General features: G+C 37.3%; 1 protein-coding gene across 1 annotated transcript in view; it reads right to left on the bottom strand.

Annotated features, from left to right (window-relative positions):
- The window catches only part of fid (class I SAM-dependent methyltransferase fire dancer), a 31,880-nt gene that overhangs the window by 6,005 nt on the left and 7,029 nt on the right, over positions 1–18,846 (bottom strand). The window contains exons 3-7 of the mRNA XM_076126051.1: positions 4,575–4,838; positions 2,962–3,065; positions 2,349–2,555; positions 2,084–2,166; positions 26–1,995 (exon numbers count right to left, since the gene is read on the bottom strand). Of these exons, the coding sequence (XP_075982166.1) occupies positions 26–1,995; positions 2,084–2,166; positions 2,349–2,555; positions 2,962–3,065; positions 4,575–4,815 (2,605 nt within the window). The 5' untranslated portion in view covers positions 4,816–4,838. The remainder of the gene's footprint in view (positions 1–25; positions 1,996–2,083; positions 2,167–2,348; positions 2,556–2,961; positions 3,066–4,574; positions 4,839–18,846) is intronic.

The following is an 18,846-nucleotide window of genomic DNA, read 5'->3' as shown; positions in this document are numbered from 1 at the left end:
AATTCTCACAATCAGTTACACAAACCTTTCTCAATAGCAGTTTTTCGTAGTTCTTCTGGAACAACGCTAATAACGCTATCTACTGAGTCTGGCGAAGACACTCCACTAGAATCACTGTCCATATCATCTGTGGCTGGGTTGAACAGTTCCAAAGACATCAGTGTGGGCTTACTCTTAGCAATCGGCTCCGTATTCCTTGTACCTCTAACTATAGGGAAAGGTGGTCGTCTTCCAACATTAGGAATACCTTTGTTCAGCATCTCTTTGATTTGACGTATCCTTTCTTTGCGTTTTCGGTCAGCACTTCGAGAGTCCAGGGTATCGGTTTGCGGTTTGACAGGTTCTTTAGGTTTGAATTGGGGAATTTCTGGTAGTTCTGCGACAGTTTGCAATGTGATTTTAGGATACGGCTTCACATCTTGCAGTATAACACGAGGTTTCAACTGGTTCGTTTCTGCCGTTAGTTTATGTATTTCTTCGATATCTTTGTTTATTTCTGCAAGCAATTCCTTCGTTACTTCTGTAGGAGTCTCTTCTTCTTCCTTGATGGGCGGTATTGGATCAACTTCTTCAAAAACCTCAATTGAAACGTTCTTATTTATAATCGGTAGAGGTTCGGGCTTAGTAATGGTGTCATCTGATTCTGATTTAGGCGGAGAATTCGGTTGACTTTTTGACTGAGGTTTCAATGGAACTGCGGCTACAGAGGTAGTCGTCGAGTAGTTCTTCAAACTGTATTGTGCTACAAGTATTTTATTTACAGAGCCAGGAGTTGTTACGGCGTTTGGCGAAGATGGTGGGCGAATTAGGGGAAATGCTTGCTTGATTCTCGGAGATGGTAATCCTGGTGAACTTTTCATCCTGGGCGAAGTTGGTACAGATGACACTTTTAACCTCGGTGAAGTTGGACCTGGTGATAAAGGTGTGGGCGATAGAGGGTCTCCTGAACCATCAGCTTTCGGAACGTATATCACAGATGCAAAACTGTCTTCAGAATCAACACTTGTGTCACTTTGTAGACTACTGTCTTTAGAGGAATCAGATCCGTCTTCTTTGGAATGTCGTCTCTCAGGGTAACTTTTCTCACTTCCAGTATTATTGTCGCTCGGTGTAGGAACTTCTGGCACCGGCCCGTGACTTTTCCAGCCTTGGAGCATTCTCACGAACACGGTTACTTTGTCTATATTCGTTGTAGAGGTTTTGAACTTACTAGTGAGGCCGTTTTTCAATGATTGGAATTTCTTAGCAGTAGTTGCCGATGTCGAGAATATTGAATCCCGAAGAGAATCTAAAGCTCCCGGTCTGCGATATAGGTATTCCTCATTTAATGATGCTTGTTTCTGTATATTTTTCCTCAACCGTTCCTTTTCCCTTAATCGTTCAACGGACATCAATTCCTCGTTTAGTGACGTTTGCTTAAAAACTCCGGGTTTTTTAGAGTGTAACCTACTGCTATGGGTATGGATTTTGAAATTAGGCATTTCCTCTACTAGAATTTTCATGTCAGTCGGTTTATCGAGATCTTCTTCAGCGTCATCCTCATTTATGGATTTCTTTTGTTTTACAAGTCGAGGTTTCTTTCGAGGTTCGACTACTTCAGGGGCTGGTGTTTCTACAGGCGGTGGCTCATTTTCCTCACCGCCTAGACTAGGTAGGCTGGATCGTGATCGGACAAGAGCGCGACGTTCCACGTCTGCAATATCAGTCAAACTTCTTGACTTTATGGTTGATGCGTCTGAAGCTTGCGTTATTAATCTGGGTGGTAGAGCTTCGTCCAGGCGTCTTAATTCGATAGGTAGATCTGCTGCCGGTGGTTCAGGCCGTATACATGGTCTTTGAGGGACTCTAGCCCCGATGCTCCATGAAGGGAGGAAGGATCTTCGGCCGGCCAATCGTTGTAGCGCTCTCCTCACGAATGAGTAACAGGTTTCGTTAGGCGAGGATAGGGATGAGGATCCTGGGGAGCCGTCCCGACTTTTCCAATGTTCAGGATTACTGAAAATAAGAAGCCCGTTTTTAGCATCGTATAATACAAAGTGGCGTGAGCTGTTCATATTCGACTGTTAAATATTGTGATACTTACTGGTCATGATCGACAGAAAGGAACCTAGGAGCCGGTGTTGGTGGACATAACGTTGCAGGTCGGTGCCAGGGTATCAATACATCCTGAAATACACAGTCACAGTTATTTTTTTATGTTTAAACATTTGATAGAATGATATGAAACTTTTTTGAGGAGCTGATTTTCGTACAGAAAGAAACATTCCTAAACTACTTATTTAATACTGAAACTAAATCTCGGGAGAATCTTCAACGAAAAGGTAAGGAACAAAATACTGAGTACTTACTTGTGAATGAAAGTTCCGTCCCTCATGTTCCATGGCCCACACAGTGAGGAGTAGTCTGCCGCCGATCCTGGTGACCCTGGCGAGTTCTCGCAGGGCCATGGCGCGGCGCTCCACCGTCGCGAAGTGGTGGACCACGGCGATCGACAGCACCGCGTCGAACGACTCATCGCGGAACGGAAGGCACAGGTTGTCGCATACGACCACCTGCTTTAAAAGTATGCAAAAATACAATGTAAATTGGGGGTTTCTTTTACCATTTATTTGTAGTAGGTACTATACAGGGTTCTAGGAAACTGATCTAATGCTTAAACAAATTGAATCTCTGAGATGTCATAAAAACATCCTGATAAGTAATTTATCATAATATTTTTGCGTGTAAATAATTCATTGACATTATAATGATATGTTTTAGTAATGAGTTTGAGCTGACTGTAGCGTCCACAGTTTCATTCAGACCGAAAAAAAAGGACCTATGAACACGAAATAATACTTTACACCCAGTTGAACGGCAGCTCATGTTTCGGCATGTTCTATTCACACAAGGGAAGACAAAATGTTAAATGTATTTTTTTAATTAACTATACTATTTGTAATTAACTATAACTGGACTAACCTCATTGTTATGATGCCTGGCTTGCGCCGTGAGCCTCGTGCAGCGGTCGCCTCCCACTGTGTACACGGACGGATTCACGCTCAGGTACTTGCCGTTGCCGCAACCTGGATAACAAATAACAGCATTAACACACAATCAACATAGCATTCTTTGATACTATTGGATGCTGGAGGCAATGTCACGTACAGTTCAGAACTTGAACTATAAAAAACCGCTTTAAACATCTCTAGAATCAAATGCAACTGCATTCACTGATTGGTATATTTTGACGAATCAGGTTATGAATAGTATTTGATAAGGTCGAAGCAACATGTGCTGGCTGTATCCGTGCCTGGAAAGGTTCGTTGAATCGTAGATCAAATAAAACTGAAAAAAAATCTCGTGTGGGTGTTGAATGGTAACTTAAAAAAATACAATTCTCTTCTTAAAATATTGTTTAAAAATTGCCTTACATGAAATTATTTAAAGGTTAGAATAACAACATTGAAACATAGATTTTCCAACGTGAGACACCTACGGAGGTCGTAGGCGGGGAATATTTCAACAGTACCTAAGTATTATTTCATAATAATAAACGGAGTATTTAAATATCGTCGATATCAGAAGTAGAAAAAATAAAAATATTGTTTTATCTTTCGGTGCTTATTTTTATATTCCTATAACGGGAATATCCCCATGAGTACTAGGAAAAGTGCATTTTTTATTGCTTTCTTGCTTTTGCTTCTAGGTGACATTATATTTATCTGAATTCTAACATATAAGCAGCAATGCTCATAGCCTAAGTAAACTAATCTCATTGTTAAACAACCAGTAAGTTAAGGCAACATTAGCTACAGGTATTCCTAGATGGGTGACGGCTTAGTTGTAATCGTCTTTCGTCTTCCAATTTGGAAGGAACCGTTAATAGCCATACTCGATTATTTGTATCAAGATAATGATCATTAACTTACGTCAAAAGTCTATGGACTTTATCAACTATGTAAGAAAGATCTAACCTTATAAAGTAAGACTGAAAATTCTACTTCCTCCAATAAATATACAGAAATCGCGTCGTAAATACACACTTCAGACCACGTGTACAGGCAATACTAACCCGTGACATTTAGCAAATAACATGACAAAGTTACGAAGGAATCACGTCGCTCGAACGAAACTCGCTACGCAAATAAACCGATAAATTGTTTAGCGCAGATCTTGTTTGGATGCTGTGATCCTCAGTTCGTCCGATGCGTGACGTTCGCTAGATATTGCCGCTACTTGCATTTAGTTATTGAATTATCGTAGGATTCTGCTTGTTTGCTGCTGATGTTCATTCGAAGGTTGTAAGAGATTATTTTACTATTTCAACGGTGATCTTAAATTCGCTTCTTTTTTACAAAAACAAGCGATTAAAAAGGATGGGCTACTGAGCTTCTATTACTATAGTTTTCTCAAGGTAAAACCGACTTAACAGAAAACTAATAACACAATTAGCGCCTCTAATGATTGATAGTAAAGTAAATTCTATCTAATCTTGAAGTTCCAAAGCTACGCACCTCGTATACCAGGCTCTATACTAAGCTGGTAGTGGTAGACTATGATTTCTCCATCACGTAAATGTGAAAATTACATACCGACATCGCAAACGAGACTGCCCGGCTCAAGTTCAGATAGGAAGGCTCGCACGCCAGGCGCGGGCGCTCGCGAGCCCTCGTCGCCGTCGTCGCCGGCCTGCTCGTACACATCGTGCACGTACGCGCGCTCGAGCGCCGCGCCGCGCGCCGCCGACTCGCCCGCGCCCGCCTCCGCCTCGAGCGCCTCGCCGGGCGCCGCTGCGCCCGCGTCGCACGCCGCGCCCGCGCCGCCATCCGCCATCACCGCACCGCCATTGCACCGCGCTGCAATATACACATTACATCTATAAAAAGGGATGAAATACGACATAATTGCATAGCAGAACCACAGGTCGTCTTATGTTTCAAGATGATTGTCTTAGCAGTCGAAAAAATACGACTTTAAATTATTTTTTGATACATTTTATACAATACTGTGTTGTTGTGCCACGAAAAAAATCACAGGTCTTTTCTTCTACGTAAACACTTGTATAAAAAACCACAGGATGCATAGTTTTTTATACATCCGGATATAAAGTACACAGATATACAAACAGGCTTTCCAGACAGAAATTCATACTTAAACAATTTATTTCCCCCATCCGCTTATCTATGTTTTATTTCGTTCGTATGACGAATCATATCAATATTTAATTTCCGCTTTGTCGTGTGTTCAATTAATCAGATTAAAAGACTTACTGTATAAACAAATAATAAAATAATTCGACAGAATAATAATACTTTGAATTTAATTAAGCGTAGCAATACCTTTGTAGAAGTAGTGCTACGGTAAGTTCTCGTAGACAATCTACGAGAAGCTACGGCGTAACCATAATTGGCGTAAAGTCCCTCTTCCTTACTACCTAATTTCAAGTTAAAAAAAATAACAAATAACTAATTCGCTAGTTCTCCACATTTCCCACAACGTGAGCGGTTGAAGTTGATTGCATTAGTGTTATAAACAAAAGCAGTGTGTAATTGTGCTCATCGCAGGGCGCGACCCGTTGACCCGGCCTCCCGCCCGGACAGGGATGCCAGCCAACCCGCGCTAGCTCTCCCCTATTCGGGGCAAAATTGAGAATTATTTGGGCTACAGACATCGATTTAGTTTGGAATCCGGTTGTCTTTTTTAGAGTAGTTTAATTTATGATACCGTCATCATTGTTATTTGTACATCTACTGCAGATGGTTAAGGTGGCGTCATATTAAGAAAATTGTATCAAAATTTGATCGTTTCTCGTCACTAAAAATACCTAGGTACTTGAAAATAAGTGCTGTTTTAAGATCATTTGTGTGTTTTTATCCATCTTTGACATCAAATTTAAAACAATACATTTATGATGCGATTATATCTCAAAGAAACTGCAAAAGCTTAACAGTTTAAATCACTAAGACACAAAAGTCTACCATTTACAGCTTCCCAGCATCAACCCTCGCTAGAGTCCCGCCCAAACACCTATCAGCTTTTAAAGCCATAAATCGCAACAGTTCGCAGACGTGACCACGTTCCTTCCGTGTTCCTCTAAATTGAACTTACCCACTTTTTGCTGAAACAAACACTCAACCACCCTACTCGGGAATTTTCGAAGCTATTTCGCGTATTCGATATCGCTATTGTATAAATCGCTATCGAATGCAGACGTTTAAGGTTATTTTTTTGTTTCCAAACCGTTGTTTATCGCCGTTCTACATTTTCTTGGAATTTTAATGTAATGGCACTTCTGTTTATCGTTTATTGCTGCGTTGCTTATATTTTTGCATTGGATTTTATGGTAGTATTAAGTTTAAGTAGGCATTTTAAAAGTATAATAGGCAAATCAAATGCTCAGTTTATAAGTAAGTATTACGGAAAATATTTTTTTTAACAACTAATTTAAATGTATTATTTCATTTGGTTCATTTTTATAAAGGCTTTACTTTGTAGTATAAGCAAGCAAAGAAGAAATTGTACTATCTTCGAAATACTATCAGAAAGTCATCCAAAAATGTTGTCACACAAGAACAAAATCCATTCCTAAGTGTTATACGTATTTTATTGGCAGTAACATCAGTTCTGGTCGTTAGTAAACAAAGAATCAAATAAAATATATGGCGCATATGTTGGATGCGGGTGGGCGAGACATTTTATTAACAAAGTTCAGGATTCAGCTAAACATTCGTCCCTGTTCTCCCTCCCTTGTATCGGATCCTTTAAAATATATATAATACTAGCTGACCCGCGTAACTTCGCTTGCGTCACATAAGAGAATGGGTCAAATTTTTCCCCGTTTTTGTAACATTTTTTACTGATACTCTGCTCCTATTGGTCATAGCGTGATGGTATATAGCCTATAGTTCTCGATAAATGGGCTATCAAACATTGAAAGAATTTTTCAAATCGGATCAGTAGTTCCTGAGATTAGCGCGTTCAAACAAAAAAACAAAGATACAAAATCGTCAGCTTTATAATATTAGTATAGATACTATACTCGTATACAGGGTAAAGACGAGGAAAAATTGCAAGTTACGTTATCTCCAGAGGAGTTTTGTGAGGTTTTGTAAGTTGTTATCGTTTGAACATTAAGACACGTGCAGGAAAGTAATCTGTTTTGTTTATTGAGGTCATATTTTAACCTAAATAGAGAGTACGAAGTTTAATAAGTTTATGGTGTTTCGGCGGAACCAATTCTGTTTAAAATCATATTTAGGTCAAATAGAAAATATTGCAAATAATAACATTTTAAGGTATAGTAAGTAAACATATTGCAGACCCATTATCATTGCAAGTTGTCTAAATATTTTATCCTATACGACCCATGTCAATTTTCCGTTATTAGTGTGTCCAAAAGTTTCTATATCTACAAGTTTTTACTTCGAATAATGCATTACAGTCGGTCGGCGCGTCCCCATTTTATTCTAAGATGAACCGTGAAAGATTCAGAAGGCAAATTCGTATTGATTTTGTCATTCTTTACGACTTGCGCGTTATGGTATATCAGTGGATGCACTTCAACATTCATATATTTGGTATATTTTTATGTTATTGATCGACCAAGCCCCGGTTTCTAAGGTACATTTAGCGGTAGTTTATCTATTCAATAGCGTTTAAACTCATATAAAAAACGCTATCGAATAGATAAACTACCGCTAAATGTACCTTAGAAACCGGGGACAAGTTATGTTATTTAAACTTAGTCACTTGTATTATTTTCGATAAAACATTACAACTTAAGTTTGACCTAGTTGCTGTTTGCAGTTTGGACTAATTTTCAAATACTTTTTATTGTTTAAGTTTGTATACATTATAGACAAATAGAAGAATTTAATATAAATCATTAACCTAAATGCTTATGTCAAATAATTGAACGTAATTGAAGTAATTCTCTCAGAAAAAAGATTACATAGCAAAACCAATCCTCTTTTCTACGCATATTATCGCTTAAAAACTTTAATACATAAAAAAACTATTTCTTTATTCCATTTTAAAAGGTAAGTATGCCATTTACAATAACAACGGTCTCAGGTCAGCCTCGAAGGACTAATTGTAACATAGTTTGTATCATAATACGTTTATGAAGTGATCGGGCGGGTCGCGTGGCCGTTGCCTAGCAACGCATCTGGGCCGAATCCAGGTCGTTGCGGAACCTTCACCCTTTTCCCGGGGGGGACGCCGCAAATGCACTGATACGAATGAATATCTGTAGCCCAGTCTGTTGGAATTTTACTATTATAATTTTGATATATAGGGTATCTCCACCATTATTCCAGGGTATTTTCTGTTATGTAAACTAGTTTACATTTCAGTAAATTATATATAAGTACTTATTTCTAGGAAAAAATTATTTGAATTGAATCGGAATACATAAGTATTTAGTTAAAATTTTGTGAATAGTTTGCACAATTCATGTGGATGTATATTATGCCTCATCAATTTGAAGACAAATTAAAGTCTATAAGACCAACAAGTTTTTGTTATACCATAATTGCATTAAATATTAAGAAGACTTGATGGTAGACATCAATACTATGTGAATATTACATACTAATAGAAACAATACAATACATGTAAATAAGTAGTTATTATTGTCAGAAACATAAAATTTAAAAGCGAACACATCAAAATACATTTCCGTATTTCTATACTTTCGCGTCGTTCACTGCCCCAAACTATTTGGGGATTACAGCTGAAGCCTGAAGCCAAAACTGGCGCAGTACATCAACACATTTTCAATAAAACTCACGTAGATACATATATAGTTTGTATACATATCTATGTGTTGTGTATACATCGAAATCCGAGTATTAGTGCGATCCAATTGCGTTCGACGGCATCATTCGATAACAATTGGCGACCCTTTCCATCAACATTGTTCGAATCGGATTAGACTTTAAAATGCATTTATTGCGGATATTCTGGTATTCGGCGGAATATACTTTTTGTGTTAGTTGAAGGACTGTGGGCTGTAACTAATTTAACTTTGGCATATTGAATACAATGTGTGATGATGATGCTGTGTTTTGCTTTCTGAAGGAAAAAAATGCATTTTCATCAATAGATAGTTTGGAACTTGATTGATAATGACAAAATCCAGTTCTACAATCAATAGGGTTATTATCAATTTTCAATAGGGTTGAGGTAGACGGGCAGGTGCTACAGTATGTAGATGAGTATACGTATTTGGGCCAGATAGTCTCGTTTAATAACCGGCAAGACAAAGAGGTCGAAAGACGAATCCAAAATGCATGGAAGAGCTTCTGGGCCCTAAAAGAATACCTAAAGGGTGATCTGCCGATCACCCTTAAACGAAAACTCATCGACATGTGCATCCTGCCTGTCCTAACCTACGGTGCGCAAACGTGGTCACTCACCGAACAGCAGAAGTCCAGCATCAAGATCTGCCAGCGTGCAATGGAGCGCAGCATGCTTCATATTCGGCGAAACGATCGCGTTAGCAACACCACCTTGCGCTCTATTACTCAAGTGGCGGATGTAGGAAGAAAAACTGCTAAACTGAAGTGGGAGTGGGCTGGCCATGTTTCGCGCATGCATCCGGAGAGATGGGCGAGGCTGGTGACAGACTGGACACCACACGATGGACATCGTTGTAGAGGCCGACCACGACGAAGGTGGCATGACGTTTTAGCGGCATTTGCGGGTCCATCGTGGCGGAGCATGGCACAAGATAGACAGGTTTGGAAGGAAAGAGGGGAGGCCTTTGCCCAGCAGTGGGACACATAAAGGGCTAACAAAAAAAAAAAAAAAATGTATAAGTGTTTTTTTTATATTAAATTAGTATCTTGTGTTCTAACAATTGATTAAAATATAGATAATGGGCTATACAGGTCCCCTTCTACTAAATAGTAGTCCACTAGACATGGATTTAATTTTCTAAATACAGCCGAGAAACATCGACCAGTCTAGGAGGTCCATTAGGCTATCATAACATCATACACGAGGTACCATTAAATATACAAAAGCTATCTACAAATTACTGTGAACCAAATGCTTTGACATTTTATAATAATGGTTCATATTCTGAGGTAATCGATCGTTGGACTAAGCAACGTGTTTCCGACTGTACATTATATTATCGGTGATATTGATCGAAGCATGACTCTCATTCGTCATATTCGATTTGCATCGTGCCCGAGTACTGCCGTACAATCCGATTGACTTCGCCTTTTATCTTCGTCTCAGTGTATTTTCATTGCACGCATACCTCGATGATTCGATTTGTTACAAATTTTCATGTTTTACAATCCGCGTAAATGGATATTTTCTTCTTGTGCTTGGGAAGTTAATTTGATCTTTTCGAAGTAGCCCTCAGTAAATATGCAGTGATAAGACTAATAATTACTTCCACTGAAAGCTGTAGTAGATATTTACGGTTAAAACTACAACGACCAACGCCTTAAAACAAGGAAATACTCTTAAAAATATATTTGAATTAACGTTAACTGACCCTCTACTAAATTTGGTTCTAACGTACGGATTTTCTAAAATCGAGTTGAATAAGTCTTAATTCAAAAGAAAGTTTAATTATCTGTAAAAGCCCGTTAAGCACGTTTTATAGTACACAAATGGTGCAAAACTACCAGTAACCAAGTAAAATGCAGTAATACCTAAATGTAACAAAATGTGCAAAAGTAGTTCTTTATTTTCTTTAGCCTCGGAGCCCCAGTTACTAGGAGTGCATAAAACAGTAGGAGATAGTATTAAAATGGTAAATTAAAATATCGTTTGTGCATGATTGGGGCGCGAGGGTGGTGCGGGGCGCGGGGGCGGGTCGTCGGCCGCGCGCGACCCACTTGCGAGCCTTGCAGCCGATGCCGTGCTGCAGACACCGCACCGTGAAATATGGACGGATTCTGATACTGTTACAACTACTACATTTGAATTATATGGAAATTCTTGTGTCTTTTAGCGAGAATTAGGGTTAGGTTTTTATGGTACCTGTGTTATTGCTGTATTCTATTACTGGTACTGGCTATTTGAAGTTTACATTTAGGTTTTTGAAGTCTCGTTTTAGCCAAAGACGTTAATAAAAGCCAACGTTATCACTCTTCGTTAGACATACCCTCAAATCAAAAGTCTTCGTGTATGCAACTCGAATTCTGGTAGACCAAAACTGATATTAAACTTCAGACTTAGACAGTATTCAGACTATCAATAAACTATCTCTAAAACATCTGCAAAAACACCGTCTCTAAATATTTGAATAAACCTAACTGGACTGTATTGTACACAGACAGTGAACAAAGAAGGCCACAAAGCACTCCCTTGTATAAGCACTAAGCACACGATGACCCGTTATTCTGAGGCAACCGGTGCACTCCATTTGTAACCTGCACTGTAATGTCTGCGCTGTAAGCAGCTTAGAATGTACTCAAAAGACATACGGGAATGTATATTTTAGGAACGGTATGATTTAAGTTTTACAATGTACCTATATATTCAAAATAGAATAAACTGATTTCTTCGTTGAGCAAGTAATAGAAACTGTATGAAACAAATGGCAAATACATCGTATCTCATTCGATGCAAATAAATAATAATTGATTGATTGATTAAATGAACGATTAGTGCTTTCACCTCTTCTAAATATACATAATCTATGAGTAGGAATTTTGACAACGGTTTTCATACATTCGCTGTTACTTCATTTAGCAGTGCATATTCGAAATCATATTGTTTCATGTTGAAACACACCTATTTATAATTAGATATTTCCATAATTAGATCCTTTTAAGACAAAAGATCAAAATGAAATTCCAACAGCAGAAGCTGATGGGATTCATTTTCTGAAAACTGCAGTTTCATTTGCACTTACATTCAGTATTTTCTCGTATTCTCTTCCTAGGTAAGCCGGTTCACTGCAATAAGGATGCAGTTATACACATATGCGCAACACTGCCTGTAAAGTGATTTAAACTTTACTCAAGTCAGTATTCGCGAAAACTTTCCTTCGTAATATGTTACACGAGATGAGATATGAATTTTAAATAAAATTTCCTTTTGTTACCGGAATTAGTTTATTGTATAAAGGCTTGAGGAATAGAAAGATAATGAATTTACAGTTGGTTTGGAAACGAACCAATCTAGATATGTATATTACAGTCTTCACTCATCGTGACTCGCCTTTTATTACCAACTGCTAAATGTCGAAATTACAAAACTGAATAAAATCTTAGAAAGAACTATTATAATTTCGATCATGAAATGTGACGCTCAAGTCATCATTAACTTATTTAACTTCTGTTTAGAAGTTTCTACTCCCTATAAGATCGTATTGTCAAATGTATGTTAAGGTTTTAAAAGTATGACTAAAAAAAAATTGCTGAATACAACCGAAATATGCATAAAGTTGGTTGGTTTTATGTAATTTAAATTCAGTTTAAAAAATTCGTTCATCGCTTTCGTGTCAAGACGCTGATATTTTGTTTTACATGCAGATCCAAAAATAGCATCTTGTTCAGACTTGCAATGGTGGATGTGCATGATATCCGATCGTTGTAGTTTTGTCATTTGCAATAACTTAGAATAACATTTACATGTCACATGTTCTTGATGTATTTGTACTGTAGAATAGGCGATAAAATCTATTTTTGATTTTCTGTTCTATCTTTCCCTTTGCTATGAAGTCTTTTTGGATCGGAGAGGCGCGACATTCAGTCATACATACTGGACATAAATAAATATTACATAGACTATTACTACTGAAAAAAGGATACGAATTTGAAAGTTTCAATACTAAATTAGCAAAGTACCTCATGTTTATTATGACTTGATAAGATGGGATTCATAGTTCAAAGATTTTATTTATTTTACGAAATGAAACAATATTTCCAAAACGTTCAGCAGGTTAATATAAAACCCTCGGTAAGTTGTAAAATGTAACTTACATTTTTATCGTAACAACCTGCTAAAAATACCATATAAACATATAGTGGAAATACTTTGGAGCTATTACCCGCCATAATTTTACAAGGGTTTAAAATTCTTCTATGATGGTAAACGCCGCTATTACCGGTATAAGTTTACCGTCAAACCACTATAAAGAAAGTGCACAGCAATTTTTGTAACGTGCATTTTAAAGGAAATTTAACGGTCAATTTCTCAGCTTCCGTTGGCGCCCAACGTGGGGCCTTTATTGCAAGCTTTTCTTCTTTCGTTGGTATGTAGGGTACGTATCTTGCAAGTATATTTTGACCCACTTGCGCCATCGATATTCGATTTAGCCGTAATGTTCTATACTTATGTCGAACTGATGATAAAATCATGTAGATGTTGCTTGTGTTGCAGTTGAGTTAGTGGAAAGAGGTTTGTGTTGAAGTTTTCTTTAGAATACATGTTATTATACTATCCCTGGTTTATATTACAAGCGCGAGTAAATTAAATTCTTACTCATTGGCATTCGGGATAAGCGATACAAAGTACCTACAGATTTTATTTTAATTAAGGATAACATTTTTACACAAAATATCTTAACCAAGTGGGATTTAATGTTTTAAATATCATAAATACATGCCGATACAACTAAACTTTCCAAAAACATTGCCATTGTGAAAACTAAACAATAAAATTATTTTTCTTGGCAACTCCTGCAGCGTTCTACAGATTCAAAGTTGAACGAACTGAGCTTGTCCCGCCCGACCAATAGGGCGCCCGTACGCGCAATGCGACGACCTCATTGGACGGCGGTGCATTCAAAAGAGCTGCACATGTGACGTTTTTGGTACAACACCACATTATTTATTGTCTCACGTGTTTTGAATACCGAACTTTTTGCTACATTTCGAATTGTTGGAAGAAAACGAGTGTCTGGGAGACTATTTAAGATTTTCGTGGGTGGTAGCAATTTTATGTTATTGCAGAACGTATATTAAATGTTACTTTGAACAGAACATATATTTACCTTTAACGCTTTGCTAAAAAATACAAAAGACGAATAAGTTCGATCGAAATGTGCAATATTGTTTTGAATACATAGCGTAAAACGGTTGCTTTTATCATGATGAATGTTTGGAAGTATCTCGTCAAGGATACGCGTGAAAATCTATACTAATCTATACTATCTATACTAATATAATAAAGCTGAAGAGTTTGTTTGTTAGTTTGAACGGGCTAATCTCGGGAACTACTGGTCCGATTTGAAAATATCTTTCAGTGTATAGGCTATCTAAGCCTATTTATCGAGGAAGGCTATAGGCTGTATATCATCAAGCGTCGACCAAAAGGAGCAGAGTACCTACCAGTAAAAAATGTTACAAAAACGGGGAAAAATTTCGCCCAGTCTCTAATGTGACGCAAGCGAAGTTGCGCGGGTCCGCTAGTCGTTAATATAAGGAGACTAAATAATTTATTGGGGCATGATGGACAACTAGTTAAAAAGGAGTTGAAATTCTTAACATTTCGAACATTACAAGAAAACAGTGTGGTAAAATTAGTACTATTCTGCTCTGCTATCGTGAGCAGTAGCAAAAAGCAATGCATTTTTGGGCCAAGAAAATAACGGCCAATAAGTAATCTCATTTTTACAAGGCACAAACATGCTACGTGTCCGGTGTCTTCATACAAAGCTGGTGTATTTGTCATTAAATACATAGTTGTTTTGCAGTACATGTAAATCACTTGCCGTCGACGATTTGGACGCGGCCCAGAATTCAGAACAGCTAAGTTTATGCAAGCCATACCTTACAATATTTGGCCCAATTTGTCTTTGTTTGATATTATTGTTTATGCGCCAAACGAACTTAATGTATTTTAAACTTAAATTATGTTTAGTACTACTTTGGTATATTTTTATGTAAAACGTGTTCCTTTAAAAACTAGGTATAGACATTCTTAAGTCTAACAACACGTTTGCGAAAGACGTAGGTAGCAAAAAATATGCTGAAAGACTTAGGCAGAGGTGTAAGATATATATTTTCCGCAATTAATATTTTATTAGTCTCTGCCTACCCATCAGGTAAGAGTGATTTTATGTACGTGTGTATATTAATGTAGTAATATTGTTAGTCCCATGTGATAGAAGGATTAGATTATTATCATACCGGGCCGGTTGTTCCGTGTCGCTATGGGTAATATCAATACTAACAGAAATTTAAAAAAAAACTATAATATTACTTAGACCGAGATTTGAACGTGAGATCTCGTGATCAGCAGTCCCAAACAGTACTTTTGATAACAACCAAATATTATGCATTTTTTCCTATGAGACATTTCGCATGATTACTTATAAAGTATAAAATAATACGCAGAAATAGTGGCCATTTAACAGCCTACTATGGGAACACGTACACCACGTGAAATTATATATGCATTGCAACCTTCATGAATAAACGGCTCTTGTCTATTTGTGGACTAAACAATGACGTAATAAAGACGTCACACACATTATTTTATACTTTAGAGAAGGGGTTTGATCGTCATCTGTTTTTAGATAGGTATTTGTAGGCCTAAAAGCTATTTTCGGAAGGTAGTATTTCAGTTTCCTTTCGTTTTACTGCCTAATTATAACAGAATTTAGAGTTCCCATTGTGTGGAAAGTAGAGACGTAGACACTAAAAGTGACAGCTGTTCAGCTGTGTCAAAGGCCTTTAGGTGGCTTGGACAATTCTACTACCAGATTGGTCATTAGCTACACCAAAAGAATTTCTCTTTTTGGTGGGGATAAGGACAAGATAAAGAAGGTAACATGTGCCAAAAGTAAATAAAAAACCTGGGGATTGAGATGCAAACCATTAAAATTTCTGGCTTCTGGCTGTATTTCCAACTATGACAAGTCAACTGTGTATTCATTCATTCGATAAATAGATTACCCTATCGCATATTGGTCACGGGTAGTACAACAAATTCACCAAGGACGGACTGAATGCAACAAGACTCTGAATCCATTTAACGCCTGACAAGATTACCGAGAACGTCTTCGCCTCACACATCAACTCACTTATAACTTTATTCATTTATAAACTGATAGCTCTGTGGTTAGGGACATTGGAAGCAGAAGTAATTGGATTTTAAAATGTAATTTTCTTGTAATGATTGGTTTTATAGACCTAACATTGTGTTGCATTACGCACCATATAATATTGGTTAGATAACAGCGTATATATCTGTCTGTGTAGCTTTTTCTTTCACTATTATAGACTGTATGTACTATATTATGTAAAGGTATACAAGAAACAAAATTACAGAAAAGAAGGAATTCCATTCACTTTAAAACTGTGTACAAAGATGGTAGAACGGGCTGTATTGTTTTTGAACCTTTCGTTTAACGGAAAAATACAATAAAATTCTGCGACAACTAGTTTATTTTTACAATTAGTAATTTTTATAAGTACCCTTTTATGACCACAGTTCGTATAAAGTGGTTGGTCATAACTCCACGCAAATATTTAGAACCGATGCACACAATATTTCTTATTAATTGTTGTACTATTAAGTGCTGAGAACTCCAAGTATTTGTTTTATTCGTAGCTCACATCACGCGATAAGCGTATATCGGACAAACAGTGGGGTGCTAATTTAAGCTTGATTTATTACTACGGAGTAAAATAAAGACCAAAAACTGAATTCATTGCTTTCAAATTGTACTCAAATAGCGTGAAACGAAAGCTAAATTTAAACATCTACCGAAACGGGTGTTTTCATTTCTTTAGTGCCGAATTTCGAGAAGTTTTTAGTAAATGAGTGTTTTCCAGTTACCACGAAAATGCTCCGGCTTGCATCATGAAATGCACGGAAGCAACTGTGGACGTTATCTTCAAAGTAACGTCGAGATAAAAGGACATAAAGCGTACTTTGTAAGCCTCCGCCGCATTTGACATTGAGCTTTTAAAATTGAGCATACTTCAAAAGGAAATTTTAAAAGCTTTTGTGTTGGTGCATATCGTTATTGTTTACGAGTGAATACAAGGGTTCTGCTTTTGTTTATCTTTTACCTTTCACTACTGTGTCTGTCATCCCTGTCACTCCTGTTGGGCTTACAATAGCTATACTTGTGTTTTGCGTTAATTTTTGAGGGAGATGTTTCGTAAAAGATAAAGTTTGGAGGCATGTAGATAAGTTGAAAATATATATATGTTAAAATAGGTATGTTAAATATAAGCTTGAATTAATTTATGCCCCAAAAAACCGAATCTATTTTTGGTTACCTATTAACTGCGTGAATTACTGAGAATCGTTAACCACACGAAAGAAGGAAACAAGACTGATGAGAAAGTCAAATTACCGGAAAACAGCACAATACCATCGTTTATCAGTTATCATTTCTCAGAATACCCTCATTCATAAATAAACATTAAAACCCTTTTCGAATAAAACACGAAAATAGAAAATACAGATTCATAATCTACGGCCCCTCGTTGGGCGCCAAATGATATTCTAAACGCAACATAAAGAAGACTGTTAACCATTTATAGCACCAATAAACAAAATTATCAAGACGAGAGGAAAATAAGCGGAGTTCCATAATAAATCTGCGTACTATAAATATTGATGAGCGGGAATAGACAAGCGATTTATTTGAAGAGAAAAATATAAGTATAAAAGTAATGGATCACAAAGCGATTCAATTTCATCGGTCATTTGGTGTTGGCGGGCTATGAGTGGCGGTTGTCAAAGTTCCAACTGTGTCCAAAAGTGGGGCGCATTTGGCAACTAGACCGCGAAACTCTGCCGTGAAATCGAAATAATATCCCGCGTTTATACATTATATTTAATTACACTTTTCGAGCTGTGATATTAGTGTAAAAGTGTGAAGTCGTTTTCAAAACATTAACAACCGAGGAACCCTCTTGCCAAATAGTGTTACAAAAAAAATTATAAGTCAACGATTTTTTTCTGGTGCAGCAATAGCATTTACTATCTTAGGTGCATACTTCATAAGAAAACTTTGAGTTGCTTACATCAAACTCTCTCGGCAGATATTCCTCATATTTCTGCTACTTACTTAGTCTCTAATAATACGACTGTATCATGAATAGGTACTAAGAAAACCTATATTCACAAAATTTCCTGCTAGAATCTGCACAAATTCGTAGCAGTTTGTATTAACGAACACGTCCGTGCAGGAACACGGTATAACTTTTCAAATAATTCAATAATTACGGTACTTTCAATTAGCAAGTTTGTCGGTACTTTATGCACTTGTGGGCGATATTTAGGTTGGCGCATCTGGGCTGGAGCGGGCGCGGCGTTGGCCGGCGGCCCAACGATCGCCGCCCCAATTACCAGCGAGTTACGATCCCCTACTTACTTGCGCACCACCTGATTATTTACTGCTGTTCGTACTTTCACTACAATCCTTCGCTCCTTTGTTGAAATGAGAGAGAAATTGCGAATTGTAAGTTGGCTTTTTGCATTTATATAAAATCGGAGCGCATGGTTGTTAGATAGGTAAAGCCTTCTTCAATATTTTCTGTTTGTTATATAAATTCATCGAGACCAAGAAAATGAAATTATATTTTTTTTGTTAGATGCATTTAAAGTTTTTTCTTAAGTCTTTGCATTTTGCGTAGAATTTTATAATGGTTGCTCATTCACACAAAAAATGCAGTACACAGTCGAATAACAAACACGAAAAACACTTTTTAATTTAGATAACTTAAACCCTAAACTTCTATCAAGAGAAATCTTTCCACAGCAAACAAATAAAATTATAAATATTCATATCACAGCGTGCAAAACTTTCCAATCGAGACATAATAGAGAGGCACATTTGTTTTGGTATTCGGTCAGACAGTATAATTAGTAGCTGATGGTTTCATTGAGGGTTGTCATCGAGGCTGACGTCACCCCTCACTCGAATAA

The sequence above is a fragment of the Anticarsia gemmatalis genome, chromosome 18 (assembly GCF_050436995.1).
Source record: "Anticarsia gemmatalis isolate Benzon Research Colony breed Stoneville strain chromosome 18, ilAntGemm2 primary, whole genome shotgun sequence".
Lineage (NCBI taxonomy): Eukaryota > Metazoa > Arthropoda > Insecta > Lepidoptera > Erebidae > Anticarsia > Anticarsia gemmatalis.
The sequence above is the reverse complement of the archived record's forward strand: the minus strand, read 5'-3'. Positions and strand labels throughout refer to the sequence as shown.